General features: G+C 34.9%; 1 protein-coding gene across 2 annotated transcripts; it reads right to left on the reverse strand.

The window, feature by feature from the left end:
- Positions 1–503: 503 nt before the first annotated feature.
- Positions 504–13,555, reverse strand: LOC148619787 (spermine oxidase-like). 2 transcript variants are annotated; one of them, XM_088580053.1, is made up of 4 exons: positions 13,378–13,533; positions 11,895–12,020; positions 10,776–10,925; positions 504–1,641 (listed from the first exon to the last, which is right to left on the reverse strand). In XM_088580053.1, the coding sequence occupies exons 2-4, from the start codon at positions 12,011–12,013 to the stop codon at positions 516–518; spliced, it is 1,395 nt and encodes a 464-aa protein (XP_088436179.1). In that variant the 5' UTR covers positions 12,014–12,020; positions 13,378–13,533; the 3' UTR covers positions 504–515. The 2 variants fall into 2 exon arrangements, with proteins under 2 accessions (XP_088436179.1, XP_088436180.1); XM_088580054.1 differs by lacking the exon at positions 504–1,641 and adding an exon at positions 5,306–7,312 and having other exon boundaries at positions 13,378–13,555.
- Positions 13,556–15,179: the final 1,624 nt, after the last annotated feature.

A 15,179-nucleotide genomic window follows, 5' to 3' on the forward strand; every position in this document is an offset into this window, starting at 1 on the left:
TGATTTTCTTTAATTCTGAACAAAGTCCATACATATATCTACGCAAAGGTTTACGGTGAAAATGAGAAAATCACGGATTGATTGGGAATTCGGTTTAGTAGAGTATTGAATTCGCTTAGATGTTGAAAGCACGCCAAAATCAGTAGCATAATATATTTGACGATTAGCGATTTCTTTCTTTAAGCGTGGGCCTTAGAGCATGGCAAATTGGTACAGTATGTCACCAATGGGCCTATATTGGTATGATACATCAATTACATCCATGAGCTTGGCCTTATCTAGTTTTTTTTTTAACTTTGTTTCCTTTAGACATAATATTTGTGTCAGTGGATGAACTATCATTAGAGTTGCCCAAAATTATTACCATAATGTGAGTCGCCTAGTATGACGATACTATTTACTTGGTATTAAATGTTTTGGAAAAAGTATGGAATTTACATAGTGTTTGAATGTAGACAGCCAGACAGGTATGTGTTGGATAATATATTATTAGACGTAAACAATAGCATTTATTTTTATTTAGGGTACAAGCTTATTAATCTTTCTGCCTCTCTAATTCCCGAGGAACTAGCGCCATGCGCAAATGACGACCACTTAATATGGGTTGCTTCCCCTGCAAAACACAAGACGGGTTTATTGTTCACTAACAATGGCTTTGCCAAATTGGATACACAATTAGTGTCGGATTCTGTGGAATAATAGCTGTACGCCCCAAGGAACAGTGGGTCTGTGCACCATGACGAAACCATAACATCGCTTGGTTCAGGAATAGACAGGTCATTCAAGAACTTGCGAATAACATAAGTGCAAGTTTTAGCAACTTCATTTCTTGGAACTAAAGAGACTTCTTTTGAGTTCTCTCCATGCAACCATATTAAAATCACGTTTGTTGTCGTTGGAATTTCTCGAACCCAGTATGCTGACCTGAACCATTTAGGAATACTTTCATCGGCACCATCGTCCGAAGCAATCATAAAGCATCCACCACCATGTTCCCAAAATGGCGTCTCATATGCCAAAAATACGGCTTCTACTTGGCCAAAAGCAAACTTCTCTATTGCATCAGTTTTCCAAGTAGGTAATGATGGATGAAACAGATTTTTGTGATACCGCTTTAGATGTCCCAACGAACAAGTGATTATAACGTGTCGTGCACAGAATGTGCATTCTTTATCTCCATCGTGGCAGTAAACTCTGACGTCCTGAAAAGTGTCGGTTTCATCTTTCCAATGAATTCTCGTAACTCTTTGTTTTAATCGGACAACGTCTGAGGGAATGTCGTCGACGAGAGTCTGTAAGACTTTACAATACCCTCCAGTAACAGTTATATCTTCGCCTTCTATTTCTTCGATCATTGGGAAAAGATTTGCCGAGACTTTGCTCGCATCATCACCCTCATACAATCCTAATTCCTTTAAATAGGAATTCAGAATCAACTGGACGTCATGCTGGTACTTCGGAGTGATACATTTAAGCTCCTCAATTTTCCGTTTTCTGAAATAATGTTCACATGATATATTTTCTGTGGATTTTATGCCAGCTTCCATTTCTTCATCTATCGTCTCATAAATATCATTGGCTTTCTGGATTACATCTTTATTCAGTACTCTTCCATTCTCCGTCCTCCACGGTATGCTTCCTCTGAAAAAGTAGTCAAGACGAGAATGAAATTAAAAAGAACAAGCTTCATATCGCAGCCTTTAGCGATTTGTATTCTTGACAATATCAGTTTCAACGTCCAGCAACAATGTATACTCGTAGCATAGAAAGCAGGCAACATCCAGTTAAAGATAACGTCAGCAATCAACATGTGGAAACATGTTTAACTGATCAAACATACGGCATTATTGCAATCACAAATTCATACTGATTCTTATTAGAAAAAAGACCCAAGAAAATCCAAAAAAGCGTTTAAATTGACCATCATTTGTGTCATCGTTAATGTTCTTCTACGACGCCTTTTCATGTGGTTTCACCTTTTGGGTAGCTTAGTAGGTAAATGTGTTTTAATGATACGAGTCAATGAAAGGAGATGCATTTCTTTTGACATATAAAAAAATTACCCGAATATTGAATTTTTATTCGTAAAAAGCTCGCAAACCGTTTAAGCTAGCATTTTGCTAATAAATACGAATACTCAGTAAATATGAAGAGGGTTAGGTTGTTGTGCCAGTGGGCGAAGAAGTCGAAGAAGTTTTGATATAATACTGACTTCTATCTCTCGTTAAACAAGTCAAATGTTCAATTGAAGAATGCATGAGGCTGTATTTATTTGGATTTATTTGACAATATGCAACCTCATTATAAATTCATTACTATTCGCATAACACTCGTTACTTAACCCCAAGTATTCGTAAAAACTCACAAGGTTATGGTAATCCGTTAATTACCCGTAAAGCTTGGACCAAATCGTAACAATACGCATTGCACTCGCAATAACTCTTAACAATATGGTATGCATTAGTAAACTGACGTATTTAACCGCAATGAATCGTGAACTGTTATCGTTAACATATCGCAATCATTCTGTGTAAATTCATAGTCGTAACCAATCGAAAAGCACTCGCAAATCACTCGTAAAAGGCTCGTGTTAGTTTAACGAATCTTGTAAATTTTGGAGATTCGTAAAAATATTCATGTATGTTATTAAAAGGTGGTATAAGCATTGTTTATTGGTGCTTAATTTCTTCGAGTGGACATTAAAAGATGACCTTTGAGATTTGCGTTTATTTGAATTGTGAAATACTGTATTTGTACTTATTTCGCACGAATTTCGCGGTCATGCACTATCCGAAAAATAAGTACACGCGAAGGAGAATTTCTAACACTAAACTTTACACAATAAGTACGCATAAACTCTCACTTCATACACATTTGTATTTGCGGGCTCATTAATTTGTACACGTACATGATGCTGTAGCTTCATTTTACTCATCGACCACATAAATATTAAGATAACATGAATATGTTAAGACTTTTTCTTTTACAAACATGATACTTTCTTATACAAACTGAATTATGGTATTCTTCCAATGAAAGTATAGCAACAGTTTATGACAATCATCACAAGGATAAGAATACTTTCAGAAAATTGAAGAGGCGGTAACTTGGGAGTGTGTTTTAGTCAGTTATTTGTGCATATTGCTCTCTGAATAACTCATAAGAGTGGGGCTATATCGCAATCACCTTGTCCATTCGACCGTTACGATTTTATGTAACAGACTGTTCAGCTATTATCAGAAGGAATGCAAGATATTTGATGTATTGCTTTTACATGCTGACTTGTACCGTATCTTCCATATTCAGCTGCCTTGGTCATCTACTTCGTGTATACCGTAAGATAATGGAAATTATTTTCAGGGTAAATTTCTCAACTTCTAATAGACGGAGTGCTTAGATATTTTATATATATTGCTTTTACATGATGACTTGCACCGTGCCTCCTCTTTTCAGGTTCATCGGATATCTACTACCTGTTTACAGTACGATTTAGTTATTTTTACGGGATGCTTCAATTTGACATTAATGGTTGATTGTAGCTACATTTGTAACCTTAGAACCACGTGACGTGCAAATCTTGTACTTACTTTGTTAAATACGATAAAACTATACAGTAAAACATAACGCCACCTTTCACCCTATGGGTATTAGTAGTTCAATCATTAAGTTTCTAGTATACACTTGGTTTTATTTGGTTCCTCTTAATTAAACTCGGATCCAAATTCTTTGTGTAAGCAAACTGGCGCATTTGTATACAATCCTGAAGACGACCACTTATCTTTCTTTTTCATTGATTTCTTGTGCAGTATATACGATCTTCAATCAGTCAAACAACAAATTTGATCGTGAGAGAGACAAGTTTCCTTGGTATGTTAGTTATTTTAGAAGTTTAGAAAACAAAAGAAATATAATTGTATCTAATTTCAAGTTTTCAGACAATCAGATTTATGAACACAACTATGTAAAATGAGAATACAAAAAAAGGAACGTAGTTGCCGATTCATATATAAATACAATAGTTTTTTTTTTTTCATTTTACCCACCCCTAAAAATGTTAATTAGTAAAGCTGCGTTCCCAGTATCACGAATGGCGTCACTATTGGCAGTCGAAGGGATCGTGGAAAACTTGTTGACTAAAAATTTACCACGATCAACACGATTGAATTTTCAATTCTGGTTAGCGTATCAAAACGTATCATTGAAATTAAAGTGTCATTCCTTGTAAGAATCAGGCAGTAGGTGAAACATGGTATGAAAAAAAAAAACGTCATTTTGATAGTGTTATTTGACTTTTTGCACCAGAATCAAGGAAAACAGACAAGATTTTCTGCATCATGCTGGACCATAGAGTTACAATTTCATTGAAATACACTGAAAATAAACATTTGAAGGGCAGATAACGCTGTCAAAAACTTCTTTTTTCTAAGACTCTATTAAAATTTTCTGAGCAAATCCAATGTCATAGAGATGAAATACCGGTAATGATCTTTTCAAATAGAGAAAGCATCCTTGAGTGAAATTTTATTGGGGGTTTTGACATGCATGTTTCAGATTTTTCCCATTTTGTCTGATTCTTACAAACACTTACACTTAATTAAGAATATGTTTTGACAAATATTTTTCTAAGTCGATGTCAAACCTTGTAAAAATGACACATTTTCTACATTTGTTATTAGATAGTTTGTTCACTTATTTTGTTTTGTTTGTTTGCTTTTTTTTTTTTGTTTGTTTGTTTGTTTTTGTTTTTTATTTGCATTGAGCAAGGCTTTACGAAAATGTGAACAAAATCCATCCTTACATTTGTAGGATGGTATTCAAAAGAGAATCGTTATAATCTCACATGGCATGAGAACCCACTGGGCTTATGCTTCCTTACACCCTAAAGGGTTTTATTAGATTCTGAATTGCTCAATTATTTTTAACTTGTCTTAGCATCTTTTGTGTCTGTCTCATTGCCAAACTGTCTTTTGACAACACTATATATGTAGTTGCCTCGATTTTTTTTTCAGCTTATCAGAATTAGGGAAACTATTTTACTGTAACTGCATATACTCAACACTGCATATTTTTATGGCCTAAAATGCATTCCTTACATGTACTAATGAAATTATAGTACTGGTGCTGGGTGTTAAATATAAAGAATGTTTTGTACATGTATGTCACTGAATAATAATAATTACTTCGAATAAATTCTGTAAATAAATCAGTCAAAGGGTAACAGTAATACATGTAAATACCTTCTACAGTCTTACATGTATACGCTAGGAAATATGCATATAAACGGTTAATACAATCTCAAGATACATTAAGCTAGCTCAAATTTAATTATTTACATTTTAAGTGACGACACAAAATTGAAAAAAAAATGAAAAGCTAAACACGACCACATATGTCGATCCCCGGAGAGTTATGACAAGTAGTATTACGAAATTATAACTTGATACGGCTCGATCTGAATTTGGACAGTAATCAAACGTTTGACACATAATTTAATTTGTAGAAAGAACTGCAACAAAGTGTCAAAGAACCTTCTGTTTCCAATTGAACAAAGAAAATTGATACTTATTCAATGTTAAAGAACTAGTTATTGGTGACCCTTTTCCTCTCCTAAATTTTAAAATGTGATGGTCAAAAGGCATAGGACAAAGCGATCCAAACTTTTATCAAAATTTTGCCTAAACCCAGGAAATCGTATGTTTAAGGCCCCATATTCCTAAATGTTTCTAAGAAGTCAAAATTCAAACTTTTCTGTGGTAGTAGTAGTATTGGACCAAAATATCCGTGTACTTCTACCAAGTAATTGTCAAGACATCAGGAAAAAAAGTTTCCAGTCCCTTTTATCTACATGGTTCAAACCACAACCCAAAATCAATCACAGTTTTGTTGCTCAAATTTCAAAAAGATTCATATCATAGTCCGAACATCAGGGAAATGCTCTTTTATGCTCCTTTGTGACCCCATTATTTATAAACGGTTCAGGTCACAACTCAAAAATCAATCCCAGCCTTATATTTGTGGTATGATACCTTGTGGTCCATTAATACTCAGTTAATTGAACGGACCCTAAATGTTTACGGGTGATATGACGACAGCATTATACCATTGTAAGACCATAAATTACTTTGCGGTCATATAAAAAGCAATATGATGATTGTACTGAATACGCCAATCGCTTTGTTACAACTAAAGCCTTCAAGCGTTTTGGTAATAAGTTACAATTCTGTCTGCCTCGCGAATCCCTGACGATCTTGCACCATGTGTCGTAGAAAAGTATTGACTGTGTGTAGCTTCTCCTGCAAAGCACACGGTTGGTTTTCCTTTACAACAAAGGGGTTCCGAAAGAACTTGTACATCTGTTGGACATGAAGTCACCTTATAATAGCTGTACGATCCGAGTGTCAGTGGGTTAGAGCACCAAGATGACCGCACAATCTTTGAAGGCAAAGGAACTTCGGAGTTGTTCAAAAATGTCTGAATGAGCCTCGAACATGTATTCAATATGACAGAGTCAGACAAAGTTTCCATATACTCAGCAGCTTTACCGTGAATCCAAGCAACCAACACCGATCTATTCTCTAGCACTTCGTCAAACGCAAAAATAGATTTGTACCATTCATTTGGGTCAAACTCGTCTGACTTTGCATTCCATACAAATTTTATTCCACCTTGACCTTTGACCCAAAATGGTTTTTCAAAATAAAGGAAAATTTTGTTGACTTTTCCAAATCCCATGCTTGAAATTGCTTTCACTTTTGTAGGAGGGAGTGGTGGACAAAACAGTTCCTTCTGGTGTTTCTCGAGAAATCCAAGTGGAAATGTCACAATAACGTGATCGCAAATGTGGTGCTCATTTCCTTGGCAAGAAACTTTCACTAAATCCTGTTGGAAATTCCAGTTAATGTTAGTAACTTTTGAAATAAATTGAACTAGTGAAGAGTCAAATTGCTTGAAAAGTGAGCGAACGACATCCAAGAAACCTGTAGGTAATTTGACATTACCACCAGGGATCTCTTCAAATTTACCAAGAAGATTGAGTGAGATCTGTTCTAAATCATCACCAACATGGAAACATAAATAATTCACCATTGTCACAAATGTTGCGCTAACCATTTCACGTTCTTCTAATTGAAATTCAAGCAATGCTTCGTGCAATCGTTTCATCACAAATTTCTTGCAGTTTATTTTCTCTGTTGGTCTGTTTTGCCATATCAGATCTAGACTCGATTCAATTTTGCAGAATAAATTCCAAGCCCTTTTTACCAGTTTTTTGGGAATTACTCTTCCGTCCTCGGTACACCAATTTCCCTCAATTCTGGAAGATACATGTAAGTCACATACCAACACTTAAAACTGAATTGACAATAGCAATCTTTACCAAACCTATTATAATAAATGGCCAACTATCTTAACCAAACACCGTCTGAAATCCTACTTGATATTAAATTTGTATTAACTTTTCCTGGCTTACAGTGACAAGGAAAGGCACAACCTCCAAAATCTTTTCAAGCCTTCCTTATGTGGCAGGGCACATTGTTGCATAATTTCAACGATATCTATATTCTTTTATTCAATTAATCGTATGGAATTCACACAAAAAATGTTTGCTTCTTATCCCTTCATAAATGGTTCTTTTTACGTGGCATGACGCCATGTGGTACAATTCATGGAGACCAATACGGTTATATTCGAGTTATTGTCTGAAAACAAAATTTTCTTCACACGACACCGACGACGATGAAAGCACCATACCATTGTGAGACCGCAATTTTTTTTTCCGCTCCTATCAAAAACTTCTTCCTTTTTTTGTCATATCTGACCAAGGACGATGACAAATTGAATGTAAATCGTTAAGGTAACTATAACAGACTATCTTCACCACAAAACAAATCTAGTGCAGACAGAGGCCGAACACGTTCTTTACTTCGAATGGGGCAAGCTCCGAACAGCGTCTGACGTTCGAAACTCGCCGTTAGTAAGAAAGGAAACGAACGTCTGCCGCTGCGTGGAGCTTGCGGATGGGGATGGTGTTTAAACAGATTTCACTGCAGATGTTTTCAAATTCAATAGACAATGTCAGCTGACGAAAGTTGTAGTTACTAACAGTGGTTGTGAAAAAGGAACATCCCAATGTGACTTGTAAAGATCACATAAATTGAAAAGCAAGCCAGAGATTATTTAGGACAGTGGTTATTGCGAAACAACAAGCAAGCACATGCAATAAATACATCGAGCCTGGTTTGATATGCAAATTTAAACTGGTACAATTTGTGGGTAAGAGTCCTCTGGATCAAGGTGATAACGCTAAGCAAAAACATGGCAGCTATCTTACCCACAGATTATACATAAAACTACTATTGCATACCAGTAACAAACTGCTAATAAATGTATTGGTCCATGCATACATTTTGTAAGCATAGGACGCATACAGGGTGTAGTCACTTGGTGTCGCGGACCAGCCTGCATCTGTTTAAAATCATTCAAAACACTACTTAACTCTTCAGCTGTTTCTTTTATTATTTCTTTATTACTAGTATGTGATAGTAATTTCTATGTAGCAATCGTTTAATAATTAATTCCTGGAACTTTTTAAGTCTAGGAACGAATATATATTCCAACACTTCTATACAGGCGGTAAAGCATACTCAGTGAGAAAAATACTCAAGCGGTATAGGCAAGGAAAGCATGCAACAGAAGAATGAAAGTATATTCAGAGACACCTGTCCATGTTGTCATGTAGGAAATTAAGAGTTAAAAACAAATTCGAAACAGTGTCTCCTAGCTATTCCAACTAGGACAAAACAATAGATGGTTAATATGAAGTGTTGTTATAATGATTATAATCCCTAATTAGATTTACAGGTAAAAGTAAAAAAATATTTTAATTTTATGTTGGAATTAAAAGTAGAATGCTCACTATGTTGACTAAGATGTTAAAAATAATGATGATAATTTTACACTATTTCTAGATGATGTAATTTTTTTTGTGAAAGATTTCGAAAAAAAAATATTAATGAACTAACGTTAAAATCATTTATGAATTTTTTTTGGTTATTTACTTTAAATTTGTGTTATTATAATTACTTAAAAAAATGAAATTTGAAATTCATTTAAAACAGATAACCATTGATTTCCCAATCAGTATAATAATATCAGTTCCCTTAACTGATGACATGCACCTTTCGACGTCCTTATTGATTTAGAAGGGGTTTTCAAAAGGAACATGAGATAGTTGAATTAAATACCATTCAGGGTATAGGAGGACTAACAGATAACAGATATGTCCCCGTGTTTCCATATTCACAAATGACAAAGTCCATGTTTTGCTTTGTGGAAATCCCCAAACTGATTCAGGTAAAATCTAAAAAAAGAGGTGTCCAATGGGAACATGTAATAATGATTCTGTGAAAGTTTCATTCAATTTCATTCAGGGGTGTAGGAGGAGTTACGGATAAGATATGGGTCCCCTCTGTTTAGGAATTAGAATACTAGACTAACTACCATCAAGAGAGAGAACCATAAGATCAGTGTAGTTGAGTATGCAGATGCAGCTTCACATCTGATACATATTGACTAAGGTGATTTAAATTTGACTTAAAATTCTCACATTATCTTATGCTGAATATTAATATGGCGGTTTCTGCTTTTCAACAAATTACTACTGTCAATTAATACATATATTGATAAATTATATATTTAAAACAGTTGTGATTATTTCTTTAAAGCCTGTATTTTCCTAATGCCAATTAAAAATGTTGTTACAGTATGAACAAAGAATCGTTAGTTTATCCAAGAATTCTGGTTACTCCAACATAGATTTCTTAAATTCTAAAAATTTGGAATAGCCAGAATAAACAATTCAGAACAACCGAACATTTCCGTGCGTAGTTGGAAATCATATCTTACTCTGTTTACACAAACAAACAAAATTTTTGTCGAAGTTGTAGATTTTCTTAATTAAATTAAAAAAATTGCCAAGTTATGTTCATTTTCTACTGTCCATTTACAGGCTCCAAGTTTATTACCCTCCTCAGCCCCTTAATTACTATTTTGACCAATCACTTATGTTGTGTCTTCAGGGAAATTTTAAGAACTCTAAGGATGAGTCAACAATATTCCAAGGCATTAAATTAACGTGTTAGTACATCTGTGACAACCTGGTTAGGTCTATTTTCCCCTATCGAAATTAGAATGGATACAAACATATGCATACATGTACATTTGTTTTATTGTAAATGTACAGTGCTCACAATTACCTACATTTATTGTAAAAGGCATTCACTCTACAGATATACGTGTTTACAGCATGTAAGTACAGACACACGGTATTCTTCAAAAGAAGATATGCATACTGACATGGAAAAGTGCACAGTTATTTAAACCTGAAGTACATGTATGGTTTATACACGCATGATAAAGGTTATAGCTATTTACAAATAGGATAAGAAGGATACATTTCGCAATGCTTGTACAATCACTTAACACCTGTTACATCAGATCTTCATGTCGTACCGGATATTTACAGCAATTATTGAAGAAATAATATAAAATAAAAACGTTTTACCTAGTCCTTTTTGTCAGTATATACGATCATCAAATTCTTGACATTAAGAAACTGTTATCGCCCCCCCCCCACCTTCGACAATCAAATAAAAATGTTATTATTAATGACAAGCCGTTATCAATGTGAATAAAGCCGTTTTATAGTAAACTCCTCGACTATACTACTGGAAAGGGGAAATGAAAGAAGACAGTTAAATATATAAAGAAAACTATACCTATCAAGGAAAACATAAGGTTCCGTGATGAGTCCTTTTTCTTTAGCTAAGGTAAAAACTGAGTTCTCTGCCCCTGTTCCATGTATCCAGTTCGCACCCAGCTCTATAATCCCATCACCAAATTCTACTGTATGAATTCTTCCTCCGATTCTGAAAACAAGGATAAACACATGTATATGATACATGGGTCGTTTAGATAGGGATTTTCTACCATAAACTTTCTACATTAATTTTAAATAAACACATATTTTACCACGTTTGGTCGCTTTTAAAAACGGTGGGGCCAGAGACCCATTTTAATAGCAACCTTCCTCAAAAGCAAGCAGCAATATATCAAAATTTCGTGCCGTGATATTTGGTTCATTACAATTAAAGTTAACAATGTCGACAACAACGATAACAACAATATAAAATAATACGAATAAGTGTCAGTCTCTGTAAGAACCAGGCAGTGGGTGAAACATTGTATTTTAAAAAAAAAAACTATCATTTTGGTAGTGTAATTTGACTATTTGCACCGTCAGAATCAAGGCAAAAAGACAATATTTTTCATACCATTTTGGCAAATTGAGTTATAATTTCATTGAAATGCACTGAAAATGAATATTTCAAGGGCAGATAACTCTGTCAAAAACCTCAACAGTCAATTGAAAATTTCTGAGCAAAGCCAGTGATGCAGAGATCGAATATGGTCTTTTCAAATATTGAAAGTATCCTTGAGTGACATTACATTTTCGGATCGGTGGGATTCTTACATGCAAGTTTCTGAATTTTCCCATTTTGCCTGATTCTTACAAACACTAATCAGATTCTACTAGGAGGCCTTTGACATTAATGACATAATCCAAGGCATCTACTTCTATTTTCATGTAGTCCGTAGTTTCGCATACAACACGCGTGGAAATATATTTCTGTGAATTGAACTAACTTAAGGAGTGCTTTAAAAAAATCATGGACAGAATATTGAAAAACGAAATTATGTCAAATTTCCTGATTTTGTAATTACATGTCTCAAGTGCATGTACAATGCTTTGGTATAATGAAACGTTTAAAACAAAACTGCAAACAAATACATGTAGATACATGTTATGCTAATGAAATAGTGTTTACCATAGTTACCTGTCAGACGCCTCTAAAACAATCACATTAGTGAAACCATTTTTCACCAAATGATGAGCAGCGGAAATCCCGGCTATACCAGCTCCTACGATTACAATTTTCGCATCACGACCCGACATTATCTGACTACAAATACATGAAAGAAAATTTCTATACCAAAAACATCGCTTCAGTAGACTGTATATGTTATAGTCTTGGACTGCGTCTCGGGTAATATAAATTGAATATATACTTAAAGTGTGTTCCGAATAGGAAATAGTAAAGGTTACGCACTATAGACCTAGGAGTGTGATATAGGGTATGCTATATTGGGTAAACGATAAAGGGAAATAATTACTTCTATCATACATTTAGATTAAAATATACCTTTTTGCATCAGCATTATAAGTTTGTTTAAACCCTATATCATTTATGCTACATCGTTGCACGCATATTCTATATCACACCTTGACCTATATCGCATCCCTTTACAGACCATACAAGAAGTATATGATATAATGATCATGACGTGTAATAATCTGTATCACATGTGGTATCAACCCTCAAATTATACATGTATCACCCAGCAGTCCGGTGGAGCAGGGGCGTAGCTAGGCCTGTTTTAGTTGTTCGCAAAATTACGGCGAGGGGTCTTGGGGGGGTCGCTCAAGGCCCCCCAGTGAGTCCGGTAAGGCAACGCCCTGAAGGAAACTCCTGAATTTTAACGATTTTGGAGCCAGTTTTTCAGAGCCTATACTACGTTCATGGTATGCATATGTGATAAATAACCTTTATTTCATCTTTAAAATGTGTGTTTTTATTTTTGTTACTTTTTCCGAAAGTACGAAACTGCGTATTTGCGTACAGGCAGCTACGCCCCTGTGGAGTCTCGGGTTTATCCCACATGTGATACAGATTTTGATATGTAATATTCAGTATATCATGCATGTACAGAAAACCTATATTTTATGTTGTATTTATGTAGTATTCCGTTGTAATATGACTGTACAATACATGGCAAAATAGTATTAAGGGTTATTTATACAAATCCTAGCGTTTATGCGCAAGATAATTTCGACTGTTCAAAAACGAAGTGAGCATACAACTTTTGAAAATCAATTATACTCGACTATCAAGCTAAATATCTATTTTTTGTTGTTGTTATGAAGCTAGACTTAAAATACTAATTGGTGTCCGAAGGGAGATAACCCTTAATAGATTCCTTGAAGTACACAGCGCTTGACACGTGTTTCAGACAGTTACATGCACCACTCTGATACATGTAGCAGATTCCCAGTTAATTTGAAATTAAAGGGATGTAAAGGGAGTGATAACTGAAAGGTGAATCCAAAATGGGTGGTGGGCCCGCCACCCCCCACCCCCCCCCCTCCCCATTATGCTCTAAAGATTTGGTTGTTTATATTGACAAAAGGTCACTTTTCGGAATTGTTGGCTAAATTGTGAATGTTAACTGAATGAAGAGAGGTGGGAAAACTTCCCTTACCTTTTGTATAACAATGTTTTACACAATGTATTCGACTGGTCCTGTATGGATATGAACTTTTCACGTGACACTAATAATACATAATGGAACGTAGTGCGGGAAACCAGCAACGTAGATTTAACACCATAGATAAGAAGTTATAATTACTAAATATATATTTTCTTGCACGGTGATGTCCCATACTTTTTAAACGGATCTTACTTTATTGTAAAAGTTAAACTTCCCCAATTTATCAATTTTCACGACTTTGTGGCATTAGGGAGTGTATTACACGCTATTACACACAAAAATTTTCATATCAATTAAGCTTCATACTAAATACGACCACGTGAATACGACACCATATACGACAATACAAGGAAAAAAAATTCATTATTAGTCCCTTTCCAGCGACTTTCGTTCATCCGTCAGGCAGCCTGCCAAATAAGTTTTTTTTCCGCACTTCTTTAGTCATGCTGGCAGGTATTCATTTCATATTTTGTACACTGCTTTACCATGACATGTTACAGATCAAGTTCGTATTCTGTTCCCGACCTTTGATTTTTTTGCCGAGTTATTACCCTTGGACTTTTTTGTCAGGATTTATATTTATTACATCGCTTAACCAAAGTTACAGATCAAGTTCGAATTTTGTTCTGGTCTATTGATACCTTTCACGACAGGAGCCAGACACTTTGACAAGCGAGGATGCAAGCCGAGGTTCCTCAGAAAAAAAGGGGTGCTAGAACATTATTTGCCAATTTTGGTCAATTTTACACTTGAAAATCACAATTTTTTGCAATAAAAATGGGGTGCCGACCCTGCACCCCTCTGGTTTCGCCACTGTATTTTAAGTGTTATGGTTATTAGTTTAGAATACTAATACAGATACGGTTTCCCGAACTTTTCCCGTTAATAAATTATGCATGAAGTTTACATTATGTTTCCTTCAACTGATTATTATTTTCGAGTAGAGAATTTTGTATGGGCATGCAATACTCACATAATGCTTCTTGTTATTAATAAAATCTCATCAATGATTGAACAATTTGGTTAATTTAAACATATTTTATTAAGTAATTTGCATATTTTAACATCAAACCAAAACAATAGAATGAAACGAACAATAGCAAATTCATTACAGGATTCAGGAACAATTTGGTTAATTTCATGGCACAAAGATGAAGCAAGCAAGTAAACAAGAAAAGAAGGAAAAGAAGTTCATTCGTAGATTTACTAAATTCCATCGTTCAATTTAATGGTCTATTGATAACATATTACATGGGACCTAACATGTATATAAAGAATATAGGTATGGTGAGTATGCTAAAAAGACAACAATCCCACCGGGATGAAAATTGTCAATTTATGGTTATCCATTGGCCTTAAATGAACGAGGTAAGTAAACCCTCATACCCCGGAAAGGCTGCAGCTGTCCCAAAAACATTATCACAAGTACAGCAAACTAATTGCTTCTATAGACCCCAAACACGTGAAAGTAAACTGAAAGTGCAAATGAAACAAGACATGTAGAGGCCAGTAATTCCTGACTTGGGACAGGTGCAAAAAATATGGTGGGGTTAAATAGTATGTCAAAGATGAAATAGTGTCGTAGTCATTATTTTAACTCTATCGATGTAGAAACCATAATATGCCTTTATTTATTATATACCTTGTAGTTCAAACCAGCTAGAAAAAGTAAGAGTTGAAGTACAAGTAAGCATCATGCCGTCTATAATATATGGTTATCAGATGTGATATGAAGGCAAACACAGCTCTTAAGTGTATGGAAAATGTGCTATGAATGCAATCCATGGATGGCC

Source organism: Perna viridis, chromosome 4 (genome assembly GCF_037379345.1).
Source record: "Perna viridis isolate PV_CMFRI_1.1 ecotype Kerala chromosome 4, ASM3737934v1, whole genome shotgun sequence".
NCBI classification, from domain to species: domain Eukaryota; kingdom Metazoa; phylum Mollusca; class Bivalvia; order Mytilida; family Mytilidae; genus Perna; species Perna viridis.

Bases quoted from the DNA above. Each gene is read 5' to 3' on its own strand.
- LOC148619787 (XM_088580053.1), bottom strand. From the start codon at position 12,013: ATGTCGGGTCGTGATGCGAAAATTGTAATCGTAGGAGCTGGTATAGCC. The intron at 10,926-11,894 runs GTAACTATGGTA...CCTTGTTTTCAG, and splicing joins GTTTTAGAGGCGTCTGACAG to AATCGGAGGAAGAATTCATA. The intron at 1,642-10,775 runs GTATAGTTTTCT...CTACTTTTTCAG, and splicing joins CCTTATGTTTTCCTTGATAG to AGGAAGCATACCGTGGAGGA.